The sequence below is a fragment of the Arvicola amphibius genome, chromosome 5 (genome assembly GCF_903992535.2).
Source record: "Arvicola amphibius chromosome 5, mArvAmp1.2, whole genome shotgun sequence".
Classification (NCBI taxonomy): domain Eukaryota; kingdom Metazoa; phylum Chordata; class Mammalia; order Rodentia; family Cricetidae; genus Arvicola; species Arvicola amphibius.
The window spans coordinates 61,826,897-61,849,981 of NC_052051.1; the positions used below are offsets into that span (position 1 = coordinate 61,826,897).

The 23,085-nt window shown below is 43.6% G+C and overlaps 1 protein-coding gene across 4 annotated transcripts in view; it reads left to right on the plus strand.

Moving 5' to 3' along the window:
* Positions 1–22,275, plus strand: part of LOC119814666 (neuroendocrine protein 7B2) — a 44,174-nt gene extending 21,899 nt beyond the window's left edge. Inside the window, exons 2-5 of one of the 4 annotated variants that reach the window (XM_038330605.1) lie at positions 7,536–7,685; positions 10,600–10,712; positions 17,980–18,033; positions 22,180–22,275. In XM_038330605.1, coding sequence (XP_038186533.1) covers positions 7,536–7,685; positions 10,600–10,712; positions 17,980–18,033; positions 22,180–22,275 — 413 coding nt within the window. The remainder of the gene's footprint in view (positions 1–7,535; positions 7,686–10,599; positions 10,713–17,979; positions 18,034–22,179) is intronic. The other 3 variants (XM_038330606.1, XM_042055088.1, XM_042055089.1) reach the window with 3 other exon arrangements.
* Positions 22,276–23,085: the final 810 nt, after the last annotated feature.

The following is a 23,085-nucleotide window of genomic DNA, read 5'->3' on the forward strand; positions in this document are numbered from 1 at the left end:
GATTTGCACAATATGGCTGCAGGTGCCCTTGAAGATGGTCCCAACCATCAGGAAACACTGGGAATCCATAATGGTTTTTCCTGTGAATCCGTAATGGTTCTTCTGTTGCCTATACCCCCTTAGCTAAGGAAATAGTGACTTTTTCATAATATGCCTGAATTTTAGAACATTCGTCTTTCAGGAGAAATCGTGTGTGTACACATCACGTGTGTGTGTGTGTGTGTGTGTGTGTGTGTGTGTGGGACAACTCCCAAACTGTCAGAGCAAAGGAGACTTTCCTAAGCTTCAGAATTCCTGAAACACGGGTCCATCTCAGTACCCTCAGTGTCTTCTAGTGCCTCACGTGGTCCAGCCTCCTCACCCTCCACGCCTGGTCTGTGGCCCTAGGAGAACGTAGACGCCTCTACCCACTTCTCTCTGCCCTAGTTGCAGGCTGGGAGCCTCCCTTTCTCCCCTCGCTTCATCTCTAACATCTGTCGGAGGTGCCTCTCTTGCCCTGTCAGCTTTCTCTGAAGAGTCTGAAGGGGAGGGGGAGAAAAAAAAAAAAGAAGTCGGGCCTCCTTTAACAGCTTATGTGGTTGCTCCAGTCTCCCAGGCATTAACAAAAGAAAGCGGGCCGTGGCTTCCTAAGTGATGGATGGAGACACTGGAGGACTCAGGACGGGGCTGCAGTGTATTTTTAGTGCCTGCAGCTTGTGGTAACCTAAGTGAAAACTGCTGGATCCCTTCCCTTCCACTGAATGACTGGTATTGAAGAGTCTATGCCCTCTCCTGCCAGACTTTTCCTCACGGAACTCCCCTTTTATGAGGTGGGTGACTAGCTCCTTGGCACCAGGCTGCCCCGCCACAATTCTCCTTTATTGCCCAGCACTGATGCCCAACTACATGACTCCACAGACAGCCTCGGCATGGGGCGAGGGGCACCGATGGAACTCGGCTGGCTGTAAGCTTGTCAGGGTGTTACCAAATTGTGAGGCAAAGTTGGCCGGGCAGGGGTTTGGTCTGGACACGCTGAGCCGTCTGGCGTGAGGCAGCAATCAGAGACGAAGGAAATGTGGGAGTGAGAGGACAGAGGCCGGCTTCCCGTCTCAAGAGTGTTTCTGCTGGTACCTTGGTCGGCAGTGGGAAGTCAAACCCCTGGTCACTGCCGTATTTGGAACCCTTGAGGGAGCTAGAAACGACCAGAGACCCCAGTATCCTGAGAAGTCATTGGTGCTCCAGGGTTGAACTGATCTTAAAAGACCAATGGGAAGCCACCAGAGAGAGTGTGCATGGGCTGCCCAAGGCCCTGTGACCGGCGTTTCTGGTGTTTGAATAACACCAGAAATCATGCTACAGTCTCAGACTACAAAATGGCAGGCTACAAACTCGTTGAGGGGCTGTGGGCCAATAGCCATAGTCCAGAGTTCTCTTATTTCAGAGAAGTAGCTCTGTTCCTACTGACCTCACCGAGCTCTCCACAGAATAGAGCAGTGCTTCAGAACCACTGAAACCATAACCTGGTTTGTGGCTCTAGAAGCCATGAGGAGTAAGCCAGCAAGCGGCACTCTTCCATGGCCTCTGCATCAGCTCCTGCCTCCAGGCTCCTGCCTTGAGTTCCTGTCCTGATTTCCTTCCGTGATGAATAGTGATATGGGAGTGTAAGCCAAATAAATGCTTGCCTCTCCAAGCTGCTTTTAATGGTGTTTCAGCGCTGCAATGGCGACCGACCCTAACTGATACAGGCTCTGACGTAGATCAATCCAACTCAGGTGGTCTTTGGTTATATTTTACACCTCTTCCACCCACCCACTCAAAGTCCTAGATCACACTAGTTACAGCTAAATACAGTGCCACTGCTCTGACAATGCACACACACACACACACACACACACACACACACACACAACATCCACCAGTGAGTCTGTATTATCTAGATTTTGGAAATAGTGGTATGGTGCCAATTTTTTTTTAAAAAAAAAATATATATTTATTTACTATAGGTACAGTATTCTGTCTGCATGTACACCTGCAGGCCAGAAGAGGGCGCCAGATCTCATTACATAGATGGCTGTGCACCACCATGTGGTTGCTGGGAATTGAACTCAGGACCTCTGGAGGAGCAGCCAGTGCTCTTAACCACCGAGCCATCTCTCCAGCCCCCCCTGGTGCCAATTTTATTTATTTATTTATTTATTTATTTATTTATTTATTTATTTATTTATTTTTTGGTTTTTTCGAGACAGGGTTTCTCTGTAGCTTTGGAGCCTGTCCTGGAACTAGCTCTTGTAGACCAGGCTGGTCTCGAACTCACAGAGATCCGCCTGCCAATTTTAATACATAAACTTTATAAAAAGAAAACTGGCCTTAAATCTCATTTAACAAGAATTGGGTATTTCTTATTCCTTCAGCGGTATTTGCGGGATGAAATACCATGGAAGCAGATAATGTCCCATCACAGGACAGGCTTGATTATCTGAAACCATTTCAAAGGTCTTACTAAAAAAGACCCTGTCTTTACCAATGGTGGTTTCTCACGCCATCAGGTCACGATCCTTTGGAAGCTTTGCAGGTGTCTGGCGCATCTCTTTCGTGTGTATTACTAGAAACTTCAAGTCCTGATCCCAGTCCTTGTTATTTCACTCCTGAGCTTCAGCAAAATTCTTTTTTCTTTTTTAAATTTTTTTTTTTTCCGAGACAGGGTTTTTCTGTGCAACAGTTCTAGCTGTCCTGGAACTCGCTTTGTAGACCAGGCTGGCCTTGAACTCACAGAGATCCACCTGCCTCTGCCTCCCGAGTGCTGGGATTAAAGGCGTGCGCCACCACCGCCCGGCCTCAGGCACATTCTTAAAGCAGGCTTCTTAACCTCCTTCCAGCTCACCCCTGCATAGTGATCCCGTGATACCTATGCCATGCTTAACCACACTGGGTTGTAGATCTTGTTCATTGTTTCACTGTGTGGATCTTGAATAACCAAGTAGACTGAAGGAACAATTAGAGAACAGAAACCACACTTTCCCAGTTGATTCTCTATGGCACTAATAAACTAATTGGTGTGTTGTTTTCTACAGAAAGTCCTTCATGCCCCTGGACTGAGCTGCATACTTTTCTATACAATGGTAACTTCCCAGCTATGTGATACATTCATTACAACTGGCTGTATTGTACATGTCTGTTCCTTCCTTCCTTCCTTCCTTCCTTCCTTCCTTCCTTCCTTCCTTCCTTCCTTCCTTCCTTAATACTAGAACTCAATGAAAACAGCATCTACAATAATCTGGTTGACCCTCTGTCTTAGTCAGTGTTCTATTGCTGTGAAGAAACACAATGACCGTGACAAGTCTTACAAAATAAAATATTTGATTGGAGCTGGATTAAAATTTCAGAAGTTTAGTCCATTATCACTGTGGCAGGAAGCATGGTGGCATGCAGGCAGATTTGGTGCTGGAGATGCAACTGAGTTCTACATCCTGATGCAGGGAGCAAAAAAGGAGAGCCGCTGAGTCTGGCTTGGGATTTTGCAAACCTCTAAACTCACCTCCAGTAACACACCTCCTTCAGCAAGGCCACACCTCCTAATCTTTTCAAATAGTGTAACCAAGCATTCAAATCTATGAGCCTATGGGGGCCTTTCTCATTCAAACCACCACACCTTCTAATGCTCAAACTAGATAATGTTTTGTCTAAGTCTTGATGTATAGACTATGTTCAATAAATAGTTTAAATTATTTGAATAATGATGTTTAAACATGTGTTTGATTAATGTCAGAGAGTTAAGGAAACCAAGGTAAACAGACCTAGCAGAGCCTGCGATATCACGGCATTCAGGCTGATCCAGCATGTGATTGTCACAGACCTGTTCTGAACAATGTAACGAATCAGAAAAAGCAGCACGTGGTTGAACACGCCACTAGTTTAAAACTTACTTTCTTAATGTGCACAGAACAGCATCTTTGACATCTTCATGCCCCGCAAGGTTCCTGCCTGCCTCAGGGAGTGCATCTGCATTCGATGTCCTTAAGCATGGTTTGAAAAGACGTTTGTGTTCTGGTAGCTCTACCTGGTTCTAAACATCTGTTGCTCCTAACAAGTGCTACATTCATGTAAGTGGCACCGGTGCACAGAGGTAAACAGAGCCCTGGCAGGCTTTCCATAAGGGAAACTGTGTTTGCTTCCTTCATTAATTACTAATGGAGCATTAAGACATGCGTTCTCCCCGAGCCAAGTTGGGTAATTCCTGGCACCTAGTCTGAGGGTGCTTCCAAAAGCAGAGGCATGTATTGACACAGCAGAGAGCATGCCCTGTAACAAGCATAGTGGTGGCTACGGCACCAGGCTCCTAGTCAGCTTCAGGTATATCAATACCGAATGCACCGATCCATTGCTTTCACCTTTGCAGTTTGCAGCTTAATTCGGAAACATAAATTAATTTAGGGGGAAAAAGCATGTATTCCCAGAGTACTTCTGAAAGCAGCTACCATTGTGTGATTTGGATAACACTTAATGAAGATTCGGAGTGGTTAAAAATGAAGGCAGATAAAATCAGGGGAAGGAGAGTAACAAGCTAATAATAGAATTACAAACCAAAGTGTGGTTTACTAATCAGTTTTAACAGTCAATTAAATTAAAATGAAGAATTTTATTCATGTGGATACACCAGCTAAGAGAGCGTCAGAGTGACAGCGTGAAATAGTAAGAAATAAGAGACTGACAGATACTAATTAGTCATAGATTTTTAGCAGATGTATTTTAATGTAGAGTATGATAAAATATTAATAAGGGCATGAAAGAAAGTCAATAATGTGGAATATTGGCTATATTTACTTATGAGTTACATGAAGTAGCTTACTCTAAATATTCACCTAATTATAGTAATCCACAAAAGAAATACCTGTTTGTTTGTTCATTTATTTGTTTGGTTTTTGAGACAGGGTTCCTCTGTGTAGCCCTGGCTGTCCTGGAACTCATTCTGTAGAACAGGCTGATCTCAAACTCAGAGATCTGCCTGCCTCTGCCTCTCAAGTGTTGGAATTAAAGGTGTGTGCCACCACTGCCCAGAAAAAAATTTTTAACTTATTTTTATTTGATATGGATGGGTGTTCTGCCAACATGTATGTGTGTATGCAATGTACATGCAGTACCCATGGAGGCTGGAAGAGCACTTTTGAATACCATAGGACTGTAGCTACAAATGCTTGTGAGTCATTGTGTGGGTGCTGAGAATTAGACCTGGGTCCTCTGGAGGAACTACTAATTCTTTTATCCCCTGAGCAATTTCTCCAGCCCCAACCATCTTTTCAAGTATATAAATATTGTAGACATTCCCTCTTATTGCAGAGCAATGGCTAATGCTACTAAGGGAGGTTAAGTTTGTCCTTTTAAGGTGAGACTTGAATCAAACATAGCAGAGACTGTGATGGAGAAACAGCTCAGAAAGATGCCAAGGTGTAACTATGATGACCCAACTTGGATATGTGTACAGTCCTAAAGAAAATAACGTGCCTATCCAAGGAGGACTGGGTTTTGCCAAAAAGACAAAACCAGTGTACTCACACAGCATCAAGGGAGCTTTGCCCAGCTGGACTTAGGTAAAGCGGCCAGAGGGGAAGACCATGGAATTCATGTACAACAGGTTATCCTATGATGTAGAGTAGACCCCCCCCACCGTGGATATCTGTGAGCACCCCATACATAGATTAATGCAGCTTTGAGGGAGGATCACTGGTGTCCCAACAGAGTTGACAAATATGAAGTCTTCCTAAGAAGGGGGTCTGGAAAAAGGAAGCTTGATCTTCTAAAATGTGTTACAAGTGAAGTAGTCCCGCAGTCATAAGGCACAGAGGTCCAGTAAAACAAGTTACTCGTGGTAGCTTCTTCTTCACTGCCATGTCTGCGTATGGGTGAGGCACTTAGAAACCTGTTGCTGGCTTGAAAGAGGTGAGAACAGACAGTTACCGGGCAAATGGGATGATAGGTTATCTATTCTAAACATGCTAAAATAAAGAATGGATTAAAGAGTTAATTTTTAAAGTAAACTGAAGTATCCAAATGTTGATCATAAACCCTGAACAGGCAGTGATTTTACAAGTCTAGACAGATGAGAAGAAATTACAAAGGAGGGTTAAAAACGACTCAGACTATGCAACTATTAAAAGCTTATGTTAGCAAAATATCATAATAGCAACCAGAATTCAAAGTCAGACGACATGGGAACACTTGCAGAGGATGTGACAGAGGCCTGGTATCTTTATTAAGTGTAATGTTTGTACAAGTTGATAAGAGAAACGTGGTAATTCTAGAAGCACAAACAGACAAGTCATAAAAAAGAAAACGAACCAGCAAATAAACATATGGAAGATATTTGATTGATTTGGCAGTCAAATCCATTTCAACAAGCAAGAAAAAATATGAAATTTCATGAAAGCCGATGCGGGTGAGGATGTTGTTAAAATGGTACTCCGCTGTTGGTGATAGTTTATAAATTAGTGCCTCCTTTCTGGAAAACATTTGGCAGTACAATATCATGAGCCATAAAAATGTTTATAGCGTTTGACCTAGTAATTTGACTTACTTCTGGGAACTTATCCTGATGAAAATTAATCCAAAATATGGAAAAAATTAAGGCCCTAAGATACATTGGGAAATACTAAGTGTCTCACAATAGAGGAATAGTTAACGTGTCATGGTGCCCTGATTAGATATAAAACAACATTTTCCTTCATAAATGCAGAAATGGGGCACAGGCAGACAAGCAGAAAGATTCTTGTGATTTAATATGAAATAAGAATTATAAAATGTTTAAAAGTTCTTGTTAGATTGATTTATTTGAGTTTGTGTGTGCACGCGCGTGTTCGTGCATGCATGCGTGTGCGTGTGCGTGTGTGCGCGCGTGTGTGTGTGTGTGTGTGTGCATATGAGGGTGGCAGCCTACTAATGCCACAAGAGGCTGCCAAATTTCTAGAACTGGAATTACTTGTAGTTGCCACTGCTAAGTGTGCTAGGAACCAAAGTCAAGCCCTCTGGAGGAGCAGCAAATGCTCTTAACCACTGAGCCATTACTCCAGCCCCTGTAAAGATTTATGCAGAAAAAAATATGTACAGAAAAGAATAGTTGGAGCTATCAAATTTTCAGTTGTGAAGTTGGGGTGTCAGGATGTTAGTGAGTTTTTTTTCTCTAATTTCCCCCCATATGTTCTTTTCATCTATCAGACCTCCGTGACAATTGCCCCCTTGTGTGTCCCCTCCCTCCCACTCAAGCCCACACCCAACTTCCACAGCCCTGCTCACCTATGTGAGCATCCAGAAACCCACTCGTCTCACCAGCTAAAGGGAACCGTCTCTCCGCCAAGCTCCATGATGATGTTTTAACATTTCTATGACAGTCGCGCACCGTTTACCTTCTGAGGAAATGATTGATGTACCCTGTATGTCCGTTTCTACAGCTAAACCCCAGACCTCAAGATGGCAGGAACCACTTGATGTGTTTCCCTTGTTCCCTGTGCTTTGCCTGTGTGGGCTGCTGAGTAAATGCCAATTTAAAGAGGTTTCTCCCACTGCAGGTGGAGCTCATGAGGGTCTTCAGCACCTGGGTCCTTTTGGCAACATCCCTAACATAGTGGCAGAGTTGACTGGCGACAACATTCCTAAGGACTTCAGTGAGGACCAAGGCTACCCAGACCCTCCAAATCCCTGTCCTCTTGGGAAAACTGGTAAGGAACAAGGCCTTGGATTATAATGGGAGGTAATTGGAAATTCTGACCCCAGCGACAATGTGGGCTCTCTCTGAAGCATGTTCCTCTTTTTATTTAGGGTGAGGCCTCTCTCTTCCCTGAAGCACAGAGCTCCCATGTTGGGTGGAGCAGCATGGGAGTTGAATACTACTGAGTCAGTGTGGCGAGGCTGGCCCCGGATGACAGGAAATCCTTAGTCACTGACTGGTATCAAGCCCATCAGCCACCTTTTACTTGCTTGTAGGGTTTTGGACGGGTAGGAAGAAAGACTAGCTCAGAGTGTGGGGGTCTGGAAAAGTTGATAGGAGAGAGTGTAGCACAGATGTCCTCAAAGTAGGGTCCCTGGGCCAGCAGCAGCAGCAGCAGCATCACTTGAGAACTTGCTAGAAACACAGATCCTCTGGCTGAATCGACTTACTGAATGAGACACTCTCAGTCTGGGACTGAGCCATCTGTGTAGTGACCAGCCTTGGAGCACACTGACATTTGAAACCTACTTTTAGAAGATGAGAGAAAGAGACCCAGAGTGTGAGCCAAGAGATCTGCATCCCAGGGTTAACCACACAGTATTTCACTGCTTTAGGGTTTGGTCTCCTCATGGATAGAAATACAACACACACACACACACACACACACACACACACACAATGCTTTAATGAAATGTTCAGTGTCGCTTCGGGTTATCCCAAGCGAGATCTGTGTGACTTAGCATTCTGTACCCTTAGGACACTGAGAGAAGAACAACCAGCGTGAGCTGACAGAGGTGGCTGAGATCCCAGTGCTAGACGCGGCCTCAGAACCTGCTTTGGCCTTTGCTATCATTCCAGACTCCACATTGTTTTCATGACACAACTGGCAATCTGGAAATAGAAATCGTTTGCTAAATTTAGCTACTCTTGGAGAAGAATCTCTTCAGACCCTCTTACAAAGAATCATGCGGGATATAGAACAGCACCGTTGAGTGACGCAGAATAGAACCCTGACTTGCCCGTGCCCTGCTCATGTCTGCGTCACCACCCGTCTCCCTGCACAGAGCAGCTCAGCTCCTAGAATCCAGCTCTTGACTGCAGGGCTAGACGGTGACTTCTAGAGTACATTTTCAGTCCCCCAAATCTTAGCCCGGGCCCAGCAAGGCTTTACCACTACAGCTCCATCTCGAGGTTCTTGATAAATAGTTCCCAAAAGTTTGCAAAACTGCTGCTGCATTCGGACACTATGCTTGGTATCCCTTTCCCACATGATAAAGACATTAGAAATGGCTCAGCGAGAAGTGGGGAGTCACACTGGGAATTGTTTGGAAAACTAATAACTTCCACACTAGCTTCCCGGTGCTGAGACACTGTGTGTCTGAAGATTTCAGTTCCATCCCAAGGGCTAGACAGCCTCTCTAATTGTGAACAGTTCTCCTTTCAGTATTGACTGACAGGTCATTATCCCTTTGAAACAAGCTGGGGGTGGGACTTCTTTCCAAACCCTGGCCCCGCAAAAAGTTTCCCAGCCTCCCTTTCCTCCTTTCTACTTCTCCACCTTGTTTTAGGATGCTGGGACTTGAATCCAGGGTTTTACACACACATTCAACCATTGAGATGCATCGCCTGCCCCTACTGCTCCTCTTGTTAAAGATATTGTTTGTCTAAAATACATTGGAAACAGGAAGTTTTAAAAACTCACTTTTAGGGGATCATATCTAGAGATCATAAATCTTATAGAAAAACAGAAGCCAGGAAAGATAACTTGTTTGCTTTGGTTTGTTAGAAAGCACGTATACTTCCATGAACCATCACAGCTGTATACTCGTGTAATCCCAGCTCTCAGCAGGCAGTGACAGGAAGATTATGAGTTTGAGGCCAGTCTGAGTCTGAGGCCCAGACAAGGCCCTCTGTGAGAGAGCAATCAAAACAAAAACAAAATAAACAGCAACAAAAAAGAGCTATCTTGGAATAAACTTTCATTTAAAGGGAGGTGTCCAAGAGGGGCTTTAATCATACTGCAAACCTCCCATGTGCCAATGGTACCACGCATGGCCACCTTCATTTCTTAGGGTAACTCAGTAAATATTTGCTTATTTGTATCTCATAGGTCAATAAACAGACTTATAAAAGTCAGGTTAACTCTAAAAATACTGAACCCACAGATCACACAAGAGCTGGGATTTGATCCTCGAGCTTCTCTCTAAAACACAAATCACTGCTGGTATAACACACAGCACCAAGACCTGTCTGAAGGCACTAGAGTTCTTAAAGACATCACCGGAGAGAAACAGAGGTCCATGCAATTATTATTCCAGACCACATTCGTGTGTCTGTGGAGCAGTGTACTGATTACAGGAAAAGAGACAGCAGTCTGGACCATGCACCCCTCAGGGCTTCTACTCTGCTCTACTCCATGGTCTGAGTCATAGCATCCTCATGTGTTACCAGTGCTTCAGGCCACTCAGTAGGACAGAACTAGAAGGTTCTGCTTTCTTGACTCTTGATGCCCCCAGTTGCCCTGGCTGGAAGCATGCATACCAGTAGATGGGGTAGAGTTGGGGAAAGTAGACTATCCCAAGAAGGTTTTGAGGGCAGACCTGGAAGTGGAATCTATCAATTCTCCCTACATTCTATTGGCCTGGGCTCAGGCAAATGACTCCACCTTATTGTAAAGAAAAGCTGGACAATTAGCCTTGCTGTCTGCCAAGGAGAAAGGGGAAGTGTGTTTTGAGGGCATCCAACAGATCTTTCCTCCTGGAGTGTTTTCTTGTGACAGAGGGGATTAGAACCCAGAAGGAACATGATTCAGAGTGTCTGATATGAACAGACTATGACCTCTGTGTGTCTAGTTGTTTCTGATAAGTTAAGTTTTAGAATAACAACAGATGTGTTGATCATTTCTCAAAAACCTTTGTCCACAGCAGATGACGGATGTCTAGAAAATGCCCCTGACACTGCAGAATTCAGTCGAGAATTCCAGCTAAACCAGCACCTTTTTGATCCAGAGCATGACTACCCAGGTTTGGGCAAGTGGGTAAGTGCATTCTCAGCAGCTGGTAGAAGGTTCACGCTGATCTCTCAAGGTTAGGGATACCAGAGATCAATGTACACATGGGGGAAGGAGGAAAAATTGTTTTAGGAGTTGATTCCTCAGAAATCTCTGGCTGAGGGGGATGCCATGCAATTATTATTCCAGACCACATTTGTGTGTCTACGGAGCAGTGTACTGATTATAGGGAAAGAGACAGCAGCCCAACCATACACTCTCCAGGGGTTTCTACTCTGCTCTCCTCCATGGTCTGAGTCATAGCATCCTCATGTGTTACCAGTGCTTCACGCCACTCAGTAGGACTCTGTGAAAAAGGAAAAGACCTTTCCAAAGCAAAAGACACTGAGAAAATCTGTAAAATTGATCTCTAGATTAAGGGAGATGATCTATGCATATCTCTGCAGAATCAAGGAAGTAAAGACATCCAGAGTTGGACACACACACAATACATACACACACACACACACACACATACATACACACACACACACACACACACACACACACACACACACACACACAAAGTCTGCTTTCTGGAGAGAAAGACAATCTCCAGATGTGTGGCAGTGGGCTTGCTGTCAGTTGCATGCAACCACGGGTAACTGTCAATGAAGGGTGTTGTTTTATAAGCACTTGGAAAGAGAAATCATGGCCACTTGGCACTGGTGTGCTAAAAACAAGTTTTGTCGATCTGCTCATATTATTCCCTTGCCAGCGTTATGTATCTGTGTGCCAGCTTAATGAGGGTAATGAAGTGGGCATGCTGTGCTTGGACTTCATCGAAGTATTTGACAACATCTCTTATGATCTCCCTTTGGAGGAGATGAAGAGATACAGCCAAGTCAACAGAAAATCACTGAAGGACAACCTATTGAGGAATCTGTGTCAGGAGGGGAGGGAAATGGTACAGGGTACCCTGCATATCTGAGTGCTACCCCACTCCACGTTTTTATCAATGATCATAATAAAAACACAGATCACGTACTTCCCAGATTCTCAGCAGTTGACACAAAGTTGGAATCGAGAACACCAGAGGACCGAGTTGGGGTTCAAGAAGATCCCAACAGGCTGGAACAATGAGTCAAGGAAGATTAAAACTGAATGTGGTAGTGTCTGGGTACCTATGGTTGGCTCTGTGTAATCCACTGCTGAAGCCATATGGGAAAGATGGGGAAATGCCAAGCAGTGTGAATTCACACTTGAAAGCAGGTGGTCAGTGCATCTGTGGAATGAGTGAATGAGGAGTGTTCCCTCCAAAATACTCCAGGTGACCTAAGCCCTCTGACCTCATCGGTCCCTTCTCATGTCAGTGCTAACGATGCTGTTTATTGTGTCATAATGCACACTTAAAACCATGAAAATAAACTTCTCCCTTCCTTCTGCATTGCTTTGGAGAAAAAAAAAATTATCCTCATTGATAACCACTTTCAATTTTTTTCCTGGCATCTTTGTTCATGTTTCTTTGAGTCAGTTGAGTTCCTTCTGCCTACAAAATAGAATTCCAAATGAGAAAGGCAAGAAAGCAGCGTTCTGAGTCAAGCTTGCATCTATAATGTGTATCGTTCTCTCTCTCCCTCTTGCTCTCTATCCTTCCCCACACCTATAGTTCTGTTAGGGAGAACTATTTTCAAACCTTCTCTGACTGGTACAGTTTAAACAGAAAGAAAAACAATACCTTGAATATGATAAAAGAATCTCCTATATCCCAATGAAATAGTAAGAGACAAAACAGAGGGAGACTTAAAGACAGGAGGAAAATGGAGAAAGTAAAAACGTAATCCCATTTATATTGGTCCTCAATGTAGTGATGAAGATAAGAATTTGCATCATTTTGAAGAGAATAAAGTAAATAGAATGGAATAGACATAGCCTGAGAGGGAGGGAGGGAGGGAGGAAGGGAGGGAGGGAGGGAGAGACAGAGAGACAGTCTATACGAAAGGGATAATATAAACTCTACCTGTGAGGCATTTTAGGAACAGAGAAGCAAGCAGGAGATGCATTTATGCATTTGTGTGCCAGCTTAAAGGAATAAGGAGAAGCAAGGAAATAACAGATAATCAAGAGAAATGCTGGGAAAAGACCCACAGGAGGTGGGCAAGGTATGGCCAAGCAGTAGCAAGGACCAGGTTTAGAAGGGAGCCAGCAGATTCTGAACCTGCTGTGTTTTAGATACTGTGCTAGGTGATCAGTCTGCAGTGTTCACCAAGAAGTGGCTCTGTGCTTTCAACAGGTGTGCAGTCTTGAAACGCGTTGAAATGAAAGGCATGAAGATAAAATTAGCTCAAGTGTTGCATGGACACAGTACAAGGCCAGGTCCCATTGCTAGGAAAGATGGAAGCCAAGGCAGGGGATGATGCAGGGCCAATGGGGCTGATTTTTACAATCGAGGTACTAAGGAAAGCCAGTATTGAAACGCTAGGGGAGGGGCATGGCTAACCGACAGGCTGGACCTGAGAAGAAGAAAGGAAACTGGGAAAATGTCAGAGTGTGGGCAGAGCCCATTGTCTGAAACTGCGATGGGGTGGAAGAGAGGGTAGCTTTTCTTTCCGGCATTTATTTTGTTTGCTTGTTTGGTTGTTTAGACGCAGGGTCTTTCTATATAGCTCTGACTGTCCTGGAACTCACTATGTAAACCAGGTTGGCCTTGATCTCAACTCACAGAACCCCGCCTGCCTCTGCCTCAGGGGTGCTGGGATTAAAGGGTCGGCCACCACATCCTCTTCTTCAGATGCTCCCTCTAAATTCCACCCACATCCCCTTTTACTCCTGCCCTCTTCCTCCTGGAACACTGCCTTGTGCTTCTCAGTCACTCGTATTCATTGTCCACATCAGAGCTGAAGACTAGAATTTAAGAGCAAGTATAAAATGTGCTCTAACAGATCAATGGCCAAGGAATGACATTTATGCCTCTTATCAGCTCTAATCATGTGTTTGTTTAAACTTCAGTTTCCTTGTTTATTTTCTCATTACCACCTAGCAATAAAACAGTGTTTGCTTGATCTCTGTGTGGAAGTGTGAACTGAGTGTCTCTTGCTTTTTTTAAGTGGGTATCCACAAAGCAGCCTGGGTGTTTACATAGAAGAAGAGGCTCAAGCCGGGTCTGTGGCACAACTAGCCTTTCAACTTGCAAAGCCGTTATCTCCCAAACTGCACTGCACTGCACACAAGTCCCCTTGCTACGTTTCGAGGGTACCACCTCCCTGTTTTTTTTTTTTTTTTTTTTTTTTTTTAATCATCTGGAGCTGAGTTGCATCTGTAGCAATGATTCACATATTACAAATTATCGGCGTCTGTCTTGTTTCCTGCATGACTCTTTCCTTGTTGCTGCATCAAGGCACATTTATTAAACATGCGCCGTGTGACTTCTGGGCCCTGTGGTGGGTAGTGGGAAGACAGCAATAATTACTATATAGTAGAGAATCACAATGTTTATGGAGCTCATGTTACATGTCAGACACCAGGCGAATGCTTTACCTCCGGCATCTCATCCAGCCTGCCCGTCCTCATCACTCTTAAGCTACAGAGGAGAAGATGCAAGCGGGGATCTGGGTAGCCTGCTCGATAACACAGATTGTGATTGACAGAACTACTGAACCCCATCTTTACAGACACTGTAAATATGTGCATCTCTTCGTGACTCATCCCTCATAAAGTAGCATACTGAGTCCTAGCCTAGGACTGGTTGCCTTCCTCACAGTCCTGAGGGTCTACAGTCCAAGGCTGATATCAATCCCCTCCCCCCTTCACCTACAGTCCTCAAGGCCTATGGCCAAAGGCTGGAATCAACCTTTTCACTTAACACACTTACTGCTGAGTGTTCATTGTGTGTCAGAGAAACAATTGTTTCTCCTCTCCCAGTGCTTTGTACAACTTTCACCAATATTTGACCAGAGCCCGAGCTGAACCATGGGAAAGAGGAAGGGCCTGGTCCCTCTCCATCTTCGTTTATCTTGCATGGCCATGCCATGTTTAAATTTTGGAGTACTCTCCAGGTCTGGTTTGCCTTACGTTTCCATGTTATTAGACCTGAGCAATGATTTTCCTTTCTTCTTTGACTTGGCACATAATAACTGAACATATTTATAGAGTACATGTGTGATGATCAGATCCAGGTGATTGGCATGTTCATAACCTCAGACTGCATTCATTTATTTAAATTTTTTTATTATTTTACTTTACATGTATGGGTGCTATGTCTCCAGGTATGTCTGTGCATCATGTATGTGCAGTATGCAGAGAGGCAAAAAGAGAGCATTGGGTCCCCTGAACTGGAGAGTTAGAGACAGTTGTAAGCTGCCATGTGGATGCTGGGAATGGAACCTGGGTCCTCTGGAAGACAACTGCTGAGTGATCTCTCCAACTCCTTTGTTCTCATCTTTATGTTGAAAACGTTCAGAGTACTCTCAACTGTTCTAAAATATACAGTAATTGTTAAAATGGTCGCCCCACTGTGCTAATGGGCACTTGCAGTTATTACTCCTTCAACTAATGCACCCCCAGATTGTCACCATGCTCTCTCCCTCTATTTCCCTCCCCTTCCCCAGCTCTGATAGCCACATATCCTCTCTGTTTTCACAAGGTCAACTTGTAAAGCTTCTTCACAGTCATGCTGTCTGTGTATATCCTTAGCGCTTTGCACCGTGGGGGTGCATGGTGTCAATTTGTCCTCCGTTAGTACTAACTTCATTCCCTTTAATAAAGTGGCGTCCATGTTTCTCTGGTATAAAATCATTTTTCCATTTGAAATTAATAGTTAATGTGTGGGAAACTACTTTGAGGCTATCAATAGTCTGATCTCCATGAAACGGTTAGCCAATATGTTTCCATTCGCTGATAGTATTTACCAGAATCAATTAGAACCCTGGCAGTTGCAGAATTCTAAGCTTTACTCTCTTGTTCTTTCTCTATTTGCGAATTTGCATCCTACTGCCATAAGGAGCTTCCACTCCTTCCTTTCCTGTTTATAAACCTGCTTATTTATTTGGCACCTCTATAGATTTATCATTACTAGTTTTGAGGTTCAAAATGTCCTGCATTTAACCAGTAGGGAGTTTTCTAAGCTGGTTTTCCTTCCTTTGGACACAACTCTAGCTCTTGTTTAAACAACCTTACTTTCATGGCCAATCAGATACTTAACATCAGTAACCCTGGTACTTTCTATAGCCTCGCCCTAGGGTCAGACAGTTCTCCAAAAAGATATCCATCCCACAGGGTCCTTTAGGAATGGAACTGAGTTGTCCACAATCTTGATGGCATAGTAGAGAGCCCTTTAATGAACTTACGCCAGCTGCCCTCCTGGAGATTAGGCGCCCCCTCCCCCAAGGAACTAACAAATGGTGTCAGAGTAGGTGGCTGATTTATTTTCGTTCATTCGCGTATTTTTTTCATTCACTTCACACCTGCCCATCCCCGCCATCAAATCCACGCTGATGCAGAGCGAATGGAGAAAGCCCAGCCACATTCACCATGAAGGGACTGAGGCCTTGAACATGTCGGTCTTGGCCTTAACTCTCCAGGAAAACAGGGGCCATCTTTAAGAATGAGATTTTCAAACCTTCTGTACTTCTCGTTGTAATTTCCTTCAAGATCCAAAAGGGCATGTGTCTTCATCCCATTTGCAGCATTGCTGGGGCTATGCCTGTACTGATGGGCAGTGGCCTCCACTGCACCAGCTAGCAGGCAGGCCCTTCTGTTCTCTCCCCATTGCAGCCAGCTGAAGAAGGTGACATGTGTGAGCAGCCACTATCCTCATCCCCTTTATGTCAACCTCTTTTCCAGCTCTGGAACGAGCACCCAGAACATCCTATGTGCATCAGAGTTGTTTGTTTACATCCAGACACTGAAGTTGAGGCCAACTATAGTATTCTCATTTCTTGAGGGAACGGTCAGCAGGCCTGCCTTTTCTCCCTCCTGATATTTACTTGATCCATGCCCCCAAGAGAGCCAAAGACAGGGGCTCTGGGCAGTGCCTGTGTTTTCTGGCCGTGATGGTGCTGCTCCTGGCACACACCCCGCCCCTCGATATTTGAGGTTGGGCAGAACTGCCCGTTGTAAATGGCAGGCTGTAGGTTTTCATGAACAGGAAAATGATGAAGCTCCTTTTTGGCACTTGTCATTTTCATTTTCAAATCTACCATTTAAATATTTGTCAATAACCAGACAGCTCAGAGGATACAAATGGTCTAAAAACTTGTTCTTGGCCAGAACTCTGTCAGCTCTTTTTGCCAGAAGTCAGTGTTAGGGTATTGCAGTTACAGCAAGATGAATGGTCTCTTTTTGTACATTATTTTCCCTTAGGATCTGAAAAGAACACAAGCAGAGCACCCAAATCCCTTTCTCTGGGTCCACATTCAGGTTAAGTGTTCTGTCTTTTATAGTCTCAACTAGAGGGAAATGTGTTGAGCATGTGTCTGATATTCCAGAGCTCATTTAAATCCACTGTGTGTTTGAAACACAAGCAATATGTGGAAACACTTATACAAACTGTGGTACAGAGAAGCACCCCCCATGCACACGCACGCACACACACACACACACACACACACACACACGCACACACACGCGCACGCGCACGCGCACACGCGCGCGCGCGCGCACACACACACACACAAACACACACACACACACACACACACACACACACACACACACACACACCATAGCTCTCCTTTCTGCCAAGAAGTTTTTTTTTTTTTTTGGCAGTTTTTAAAAGGTTCACTCTATTAAAAATGTTATAGACCAAATGGTTCTGTGATTGGCTCGATGGGGGCACTAACTTGAGCCATGGAAGGGAGGGATGGCTGCAGAAGCCAGCGTCTCATTTATTTACACAGAGGATTGTTGTTAATGGTCAGACACTGCTCCAGAGAGCAGTCACGTGTGCAGTTCATAAAAAGGGAATCAGATCCCGAGATAAAGTTATTTATTTTAAACAGGGACGGTTCAAAGTGAGGAGATGAGCGTCCCACACGCTGGCATTCTAGCATGCCCGCCGTCTCTCCCCGTTTATGAGACCATTGGTGACACTGTGTGCCTCGAGGCTGTGCAGAGGTCTTTGCGAAAAGCGCCTCAGTCACCAGCTTTTCTCTTGTGGTCTCTCGTTCTGACACGACATGCCTTTCATCTTGCTATGTTTCCAAAATATGTGTATGCAAATATTCAGGGGACACACCAAGTGTTGCTTTAAAATAGACAGTCACCAAATTCAAGCCATACGTGTGCGTTTTGTGTTTTCTTTCCTCTCTTTCTCCAGAACAAGAAACTCCTTTACGAGAAGATGAAGGGAGGGCAGAGGCGGAAGCGGAGGGTAAGTCACACAAGGGCCCCATGGTGCTGAGGGCATTTCTGTGTTTCTGAGTTGGGCAATTGAAGCATTAGGTTTGGGGAAAGTGGCAGGATCTTTTCTGGTGTGCTTTCAAAGAGCAGAACAGAAGTCCTGTGTGGCAAGGGGCCACACCTAGCAGATGTACCCTTGGTTTCTGGGGTGGCATGGTATTCTCCTGAAGCTTTAGGACGTGATTTTTATGGAACACTCACTACTTCCCTTCTGACCAGCAATGAGTGGCAACCCACCCAGGGAGGGTAAGAGTGTGCAGAAAGGATTTGAGGACATGATTTTCCTCAAATACTCTGAAGCCAGTGGAGGAAATGGCTCACACATCTGCGTCAGTTATGTAAATCACATGACAGACATCATCAAGTGTGAAAGTACATACTGCAGGCTGTCATTTTGAATTTCTTCTACATGTTTTTCTTATTGACCCAGCCACAGTGGTGGAACGTGCACACGCCTCCTGTCTCGTTTGCGGACTGCCAAGTCTGGTGTAGGCTTAGTTCATTCTCATTGGAAGGACTGTCCAAGATGGCCTTTAGTCTCTTAGGTTTGCATTTTGCTACTCCTTATATGGTGTTGCTTGAAATAAATCTGAACGTCAAGGTCATATTGGGTTTCCAATGCATGTTGTAGCCCTGAGACTTAACAGATAAATGTCCATCCTGCCATTCGACTGGTATCTTAGTAGACAGAATGATCTGAACACTGGCCTCTTTTATCTGACCAAACAGGAGAGGTAAAAACCCTGCCAATACACCGTAAAGTGTACATAGTCATTAGTTTACTTACAATATACAAACCAACCTGTACACCCAAGGTCACTGACCATTTGTTTGGAATAGCAAGTACCTGGATCTTGGGGGAAATTGGGAATCTAGATAGTGGAAATTGCGGCCAATCTGAAGAGCTTGGCCAAGTCCAACCAGAAAAGGTTTTAAGGAGTGTGGAGTTTCTGGCCTTGGTATTAATCAGAAAGCCCCAGGTTGCCTGACAAACACAGAAGACCCACAATTTCCTACGCAAAAAGCAGAACGCTGTTAAATCTGGAAACAGATCTTTTTTGGGAGAATAAACAGGGTTATTAGGGTTTCTCTTGGTGATTACAGCTTCCAGTGGCAGATGATGACAGGAAGGGTGTAATGTGTTCTTGAGAGAAACATCAAGAAATTCTATTCTAGGAGCTCAGAACACGCATGATTTACCAGGAAGATGGCTTGAATATCCCCCCTGGTTCAGCATGGACATTTCCAAATTAGGCCAATGACTGACCCCAAATGAGTAACAGCATGTAGTTTTAATTGTCTCTACTTGCTGGTCCACTATGCCTTCTGCCATGACTTTGAAGAACTTAGGTTGACTTTAGATTATATTTCCACGATACCAGTGATGACCAAAAATCAAAATTCTGGCTAACACATATGTTATAAAGGATTTTTATTTTGGCCTCAACTTCTTCCACATAGACAAGGCTTAGACTTTAGAAAAATAAGAGTTATTTATTTGACTTTATGTGACCCAGGCTTTCAGGTTCCTTCTATTCCCAGACTTCTATCAATCCCAAGCTCATTCTTTTCGCCCTGGACTCCCCTAAACTGATGAGGAAGTAGTAGAAGTCCCCATCCCCATCACCTCACCTCAGCTGCTGCTTCCCATCTTTGAGACCTTAACCACCCTCTCTGGAGCATGAACCAATGTAAAGAAAGCATAGCTCACTTATTTGAAGAATTAAGTCTTACTCCAGGAAATTTCACCATCTACTGGGGGTTGAAGAGGACAGGAAGCCAGGTTCCATCCCAAGCTGTCCTTCCAGTTGTCAGATGTGAATAGTCATCTCTATATTGCCATGGGTGACCATACATATATAACTATTGCGAGTTCTTCAGAGCACACATAAAACAAAGCACTTGATTCAATAGTTGAACATTCATCCAAAAGTGCCCAGGCTTAGCCTTGGCATCTCCCTCTTCCCTTTTCCTCCAACTTTTGACATTTTCTGGGTCTAGACAGCCTGTCTTACACCATGGAAGTCTCTTAGCAAGGGGTTGATCTTTAACATTACAATCAAATCTTCAGGTTATTTTGTGTGACATTTTTTTTCCAACTTCAGGCCATTTGAATTTCTAGCTGCTTCACAAATAAAAGATCATTGTACTTTTAAGTAATTCTGAAAAAAAAAAAAACAACTCTGAGGCCGTGTCTTGTTTCCACCTCATTTTAAATCCATGAATTATCTTATACAGTCTATCAGCTATGTAGTCCCACAGACAAATATGAAGATCTAATATTCTCTTTTAATGTATCAGAATTTTGAGAGTCAATACTGTTACATAACAGCAAAGTATTTATGGTATTGAATAGACCTTTTCCAAGCAGATTAAGTCTGCCTACTCAGAGGATCTTATATGACTCTATAGAGTGAGCCAGACCACACTAGTTGACAATTTCCAAAAGAAAGGTACTTTTTTAAAATAAATTTTTTATTTAAAGATTTATTTATTATTATATGTACAGTGTTTTGCCTGCACGTACACATGCAGGCCAGAAGAGGGCATCAGATCTCATTGCAGATGGTTGTGAACCACCATGTGGTTGCTGGCAAATGAACTCAGGATCTCTAGGAGAGCAGCCAGGGAGCACTCTGAGCCTCCGAGCCATCTCTCCAGCTCAACAGAAAGTGCACCACTTTGAATACCTTTTTGTGACATGCTTCTTTTCAAATATATAAAGACTCAGTTCATTTTGTAGTCCTCCCCTTGTTCGTGAGTCCTCTTTGCAGAGTAGCTGGGTCCTTCCTGATTTATGCTTTTAAACACCAGACTGTGAAGTACAAGGGCTACTCATGTGTTCCAGTCCTTGTCTTTTGAAACATGCTTGCTCACCTTGCAAGGGAACTGCACAGGCCAGGCCCACACAAGAACTGTGTCTGTTCACTCCTGGGGGCTTAGCACTGCAATTGGATTGCTCCTCAGTTGTAACTTCTGCCTGTTTGTTGCATTTCTCATTTCTGGTCCGCTGCTGGAAGGCAACTTCAGTAAACTACTATCTTCCCAAACGTTTGAAATTTTTCCGGCTCACTAAATATTACGTTGTGCAGCTCCAGTTACCAGTTCAAATCCAAACCTCAAAAAAAAAAAAAAAATTGACATTATTGGAGAAGCAATGGGAACTCTTTGCCTCATTCAGAATATCAACAAATGAAAACGATTCCAAAATATCGAGGCCTAAATAAAAGACCCTTCCAGATGACCTTGTGTTTTATTTCAGTATTTCAGTATTTTTTCTGTTTTTATTTTTATTTATTTTTATTTTTTATTTTTTTATTTATTTTATTTATTTATTTATTTATTTATTTTTTTTTTTTGGTTTTTCGAGACAGGGTTTCTCTGTAGCTTTGGAGCCTGTCCTGGAACTAGCTCTTGTAGACCAGGCTGGCCTTGAACTCACAGAGATCCGCCTGCCTCTGCCTCCCGAGTGCTGGGATTAAAGGCGTGCGCCACCACCGCCCGGCTTTATTTCACTTTTTAAGTCTGACTGAAGGCAGGTTGGAATTGATTGCTAGATCCCTTCATGAATTATTTTTAACAGAAGCCTCACCCAGAAGAGTTGCAGCCATGGGTCAGTCTTCAGATGCTAATTCCCACTTGGCCCTATTTGTCGTTTTCTCTGTTTAATCTATAGATTAATTAGGGCATTTCAGAGTCTCCCTCCCACTTAAAAAGGACCATAGAATAATCATTTTCTTTCACATGAGACTTGTTACCTAAGTTGGTACCTAAGTTAGTAGCAAGAATTTTTTTCTAGTTCACCCAAACTTGTAAGCTAAATATAGCAATAAAAAGGCCACATTGCATTTGACCTGTGCATTTGAACACTGTGGTTACATGAAAGACACTATTGGTAACATCTGTCAGTTAGACTATACTGCACTCCGGGGCACTGAAGTATTAACCAGCTCACAGAAGCCATCATTTGGCAGGGGCATGGTAAGTGCTGTGTTATTATCCTGTTAATCCAACAGTCAGAAAACGATTCCCCTTGGCTTATGTGAGATGCCTATATTTGAGGTTCATGTGTAATGAATGCCCAAACCTTTTTTTTTTTTTTTTTTTTTTTTGTCAGAGTATCAATCCGTATCTACAAGGAAAGAAGCTGGACAATGTTGTGGCAAAGAAATCTGTCCCTCACTTTTCAGAAGAGGAGAAGGAGTCAGAATAAAGAGAAGACAGTAGGTGGAAACCCACGCAGTACTTACGTGCATGTTACTAGAGCCCCCTTGAGTGGCAGCATGCGTCTTGCATAGATAATTACAGATGGAAAGCAGCTGTCCTTGCATTTGCTCCCACACCAATGGCTGTGCTTTCTGCTAAATTAGAATAAAAGCTCCTTTTTCTGTTGGAGGGTTTTTTGATGTGGATCTGCAAGAAACATTACAATTAAAATGTATATGTCAAGTATAATAAAAGCACGGATATGAAATACTCAGATTTCTTGCAGTTTAGGGTTGTGCAGTTGGGGCCAAGTCTGTAAAAGAGCTGGCATTTGATTTTGATTATGTAATGTATCTAGCCCTTGGGCCTTGTTACACACCAATAAAGAAGTTTGTACTGGAGGGGAGGGCCTGACACATCTCACTTGGCTGCTTCTTAATAAATGTATGTGCAAGCATTGGCTTGTGAAGTTTTTTCTTTTTAAATAACAGTATAAAAAATCAATTTCTTTGCTTAATACAGCAAAGTGACATGCATAACTATCTAATTTTCTATTTTTGGCTGTGAGCCTAACCTCACTGGTAGAGCCATCTCTCCAGCCCTAACTATCTAATTTTAGTGCTGATGCTATGGAGTTGATGATCCCCATTTCACATGTGTTAGGACTGAGAACAGTCAACACATAATGGGAATAATTAGCAAAATCCAGAATGGAAAAATTTTCAGGACAAGAAACACCCCCACCCCACCTCCGTATATGTGAAATGCTATAAACGTTAAAGGACTTAAGAGAAATATGAACCAAATGAAATCTGTG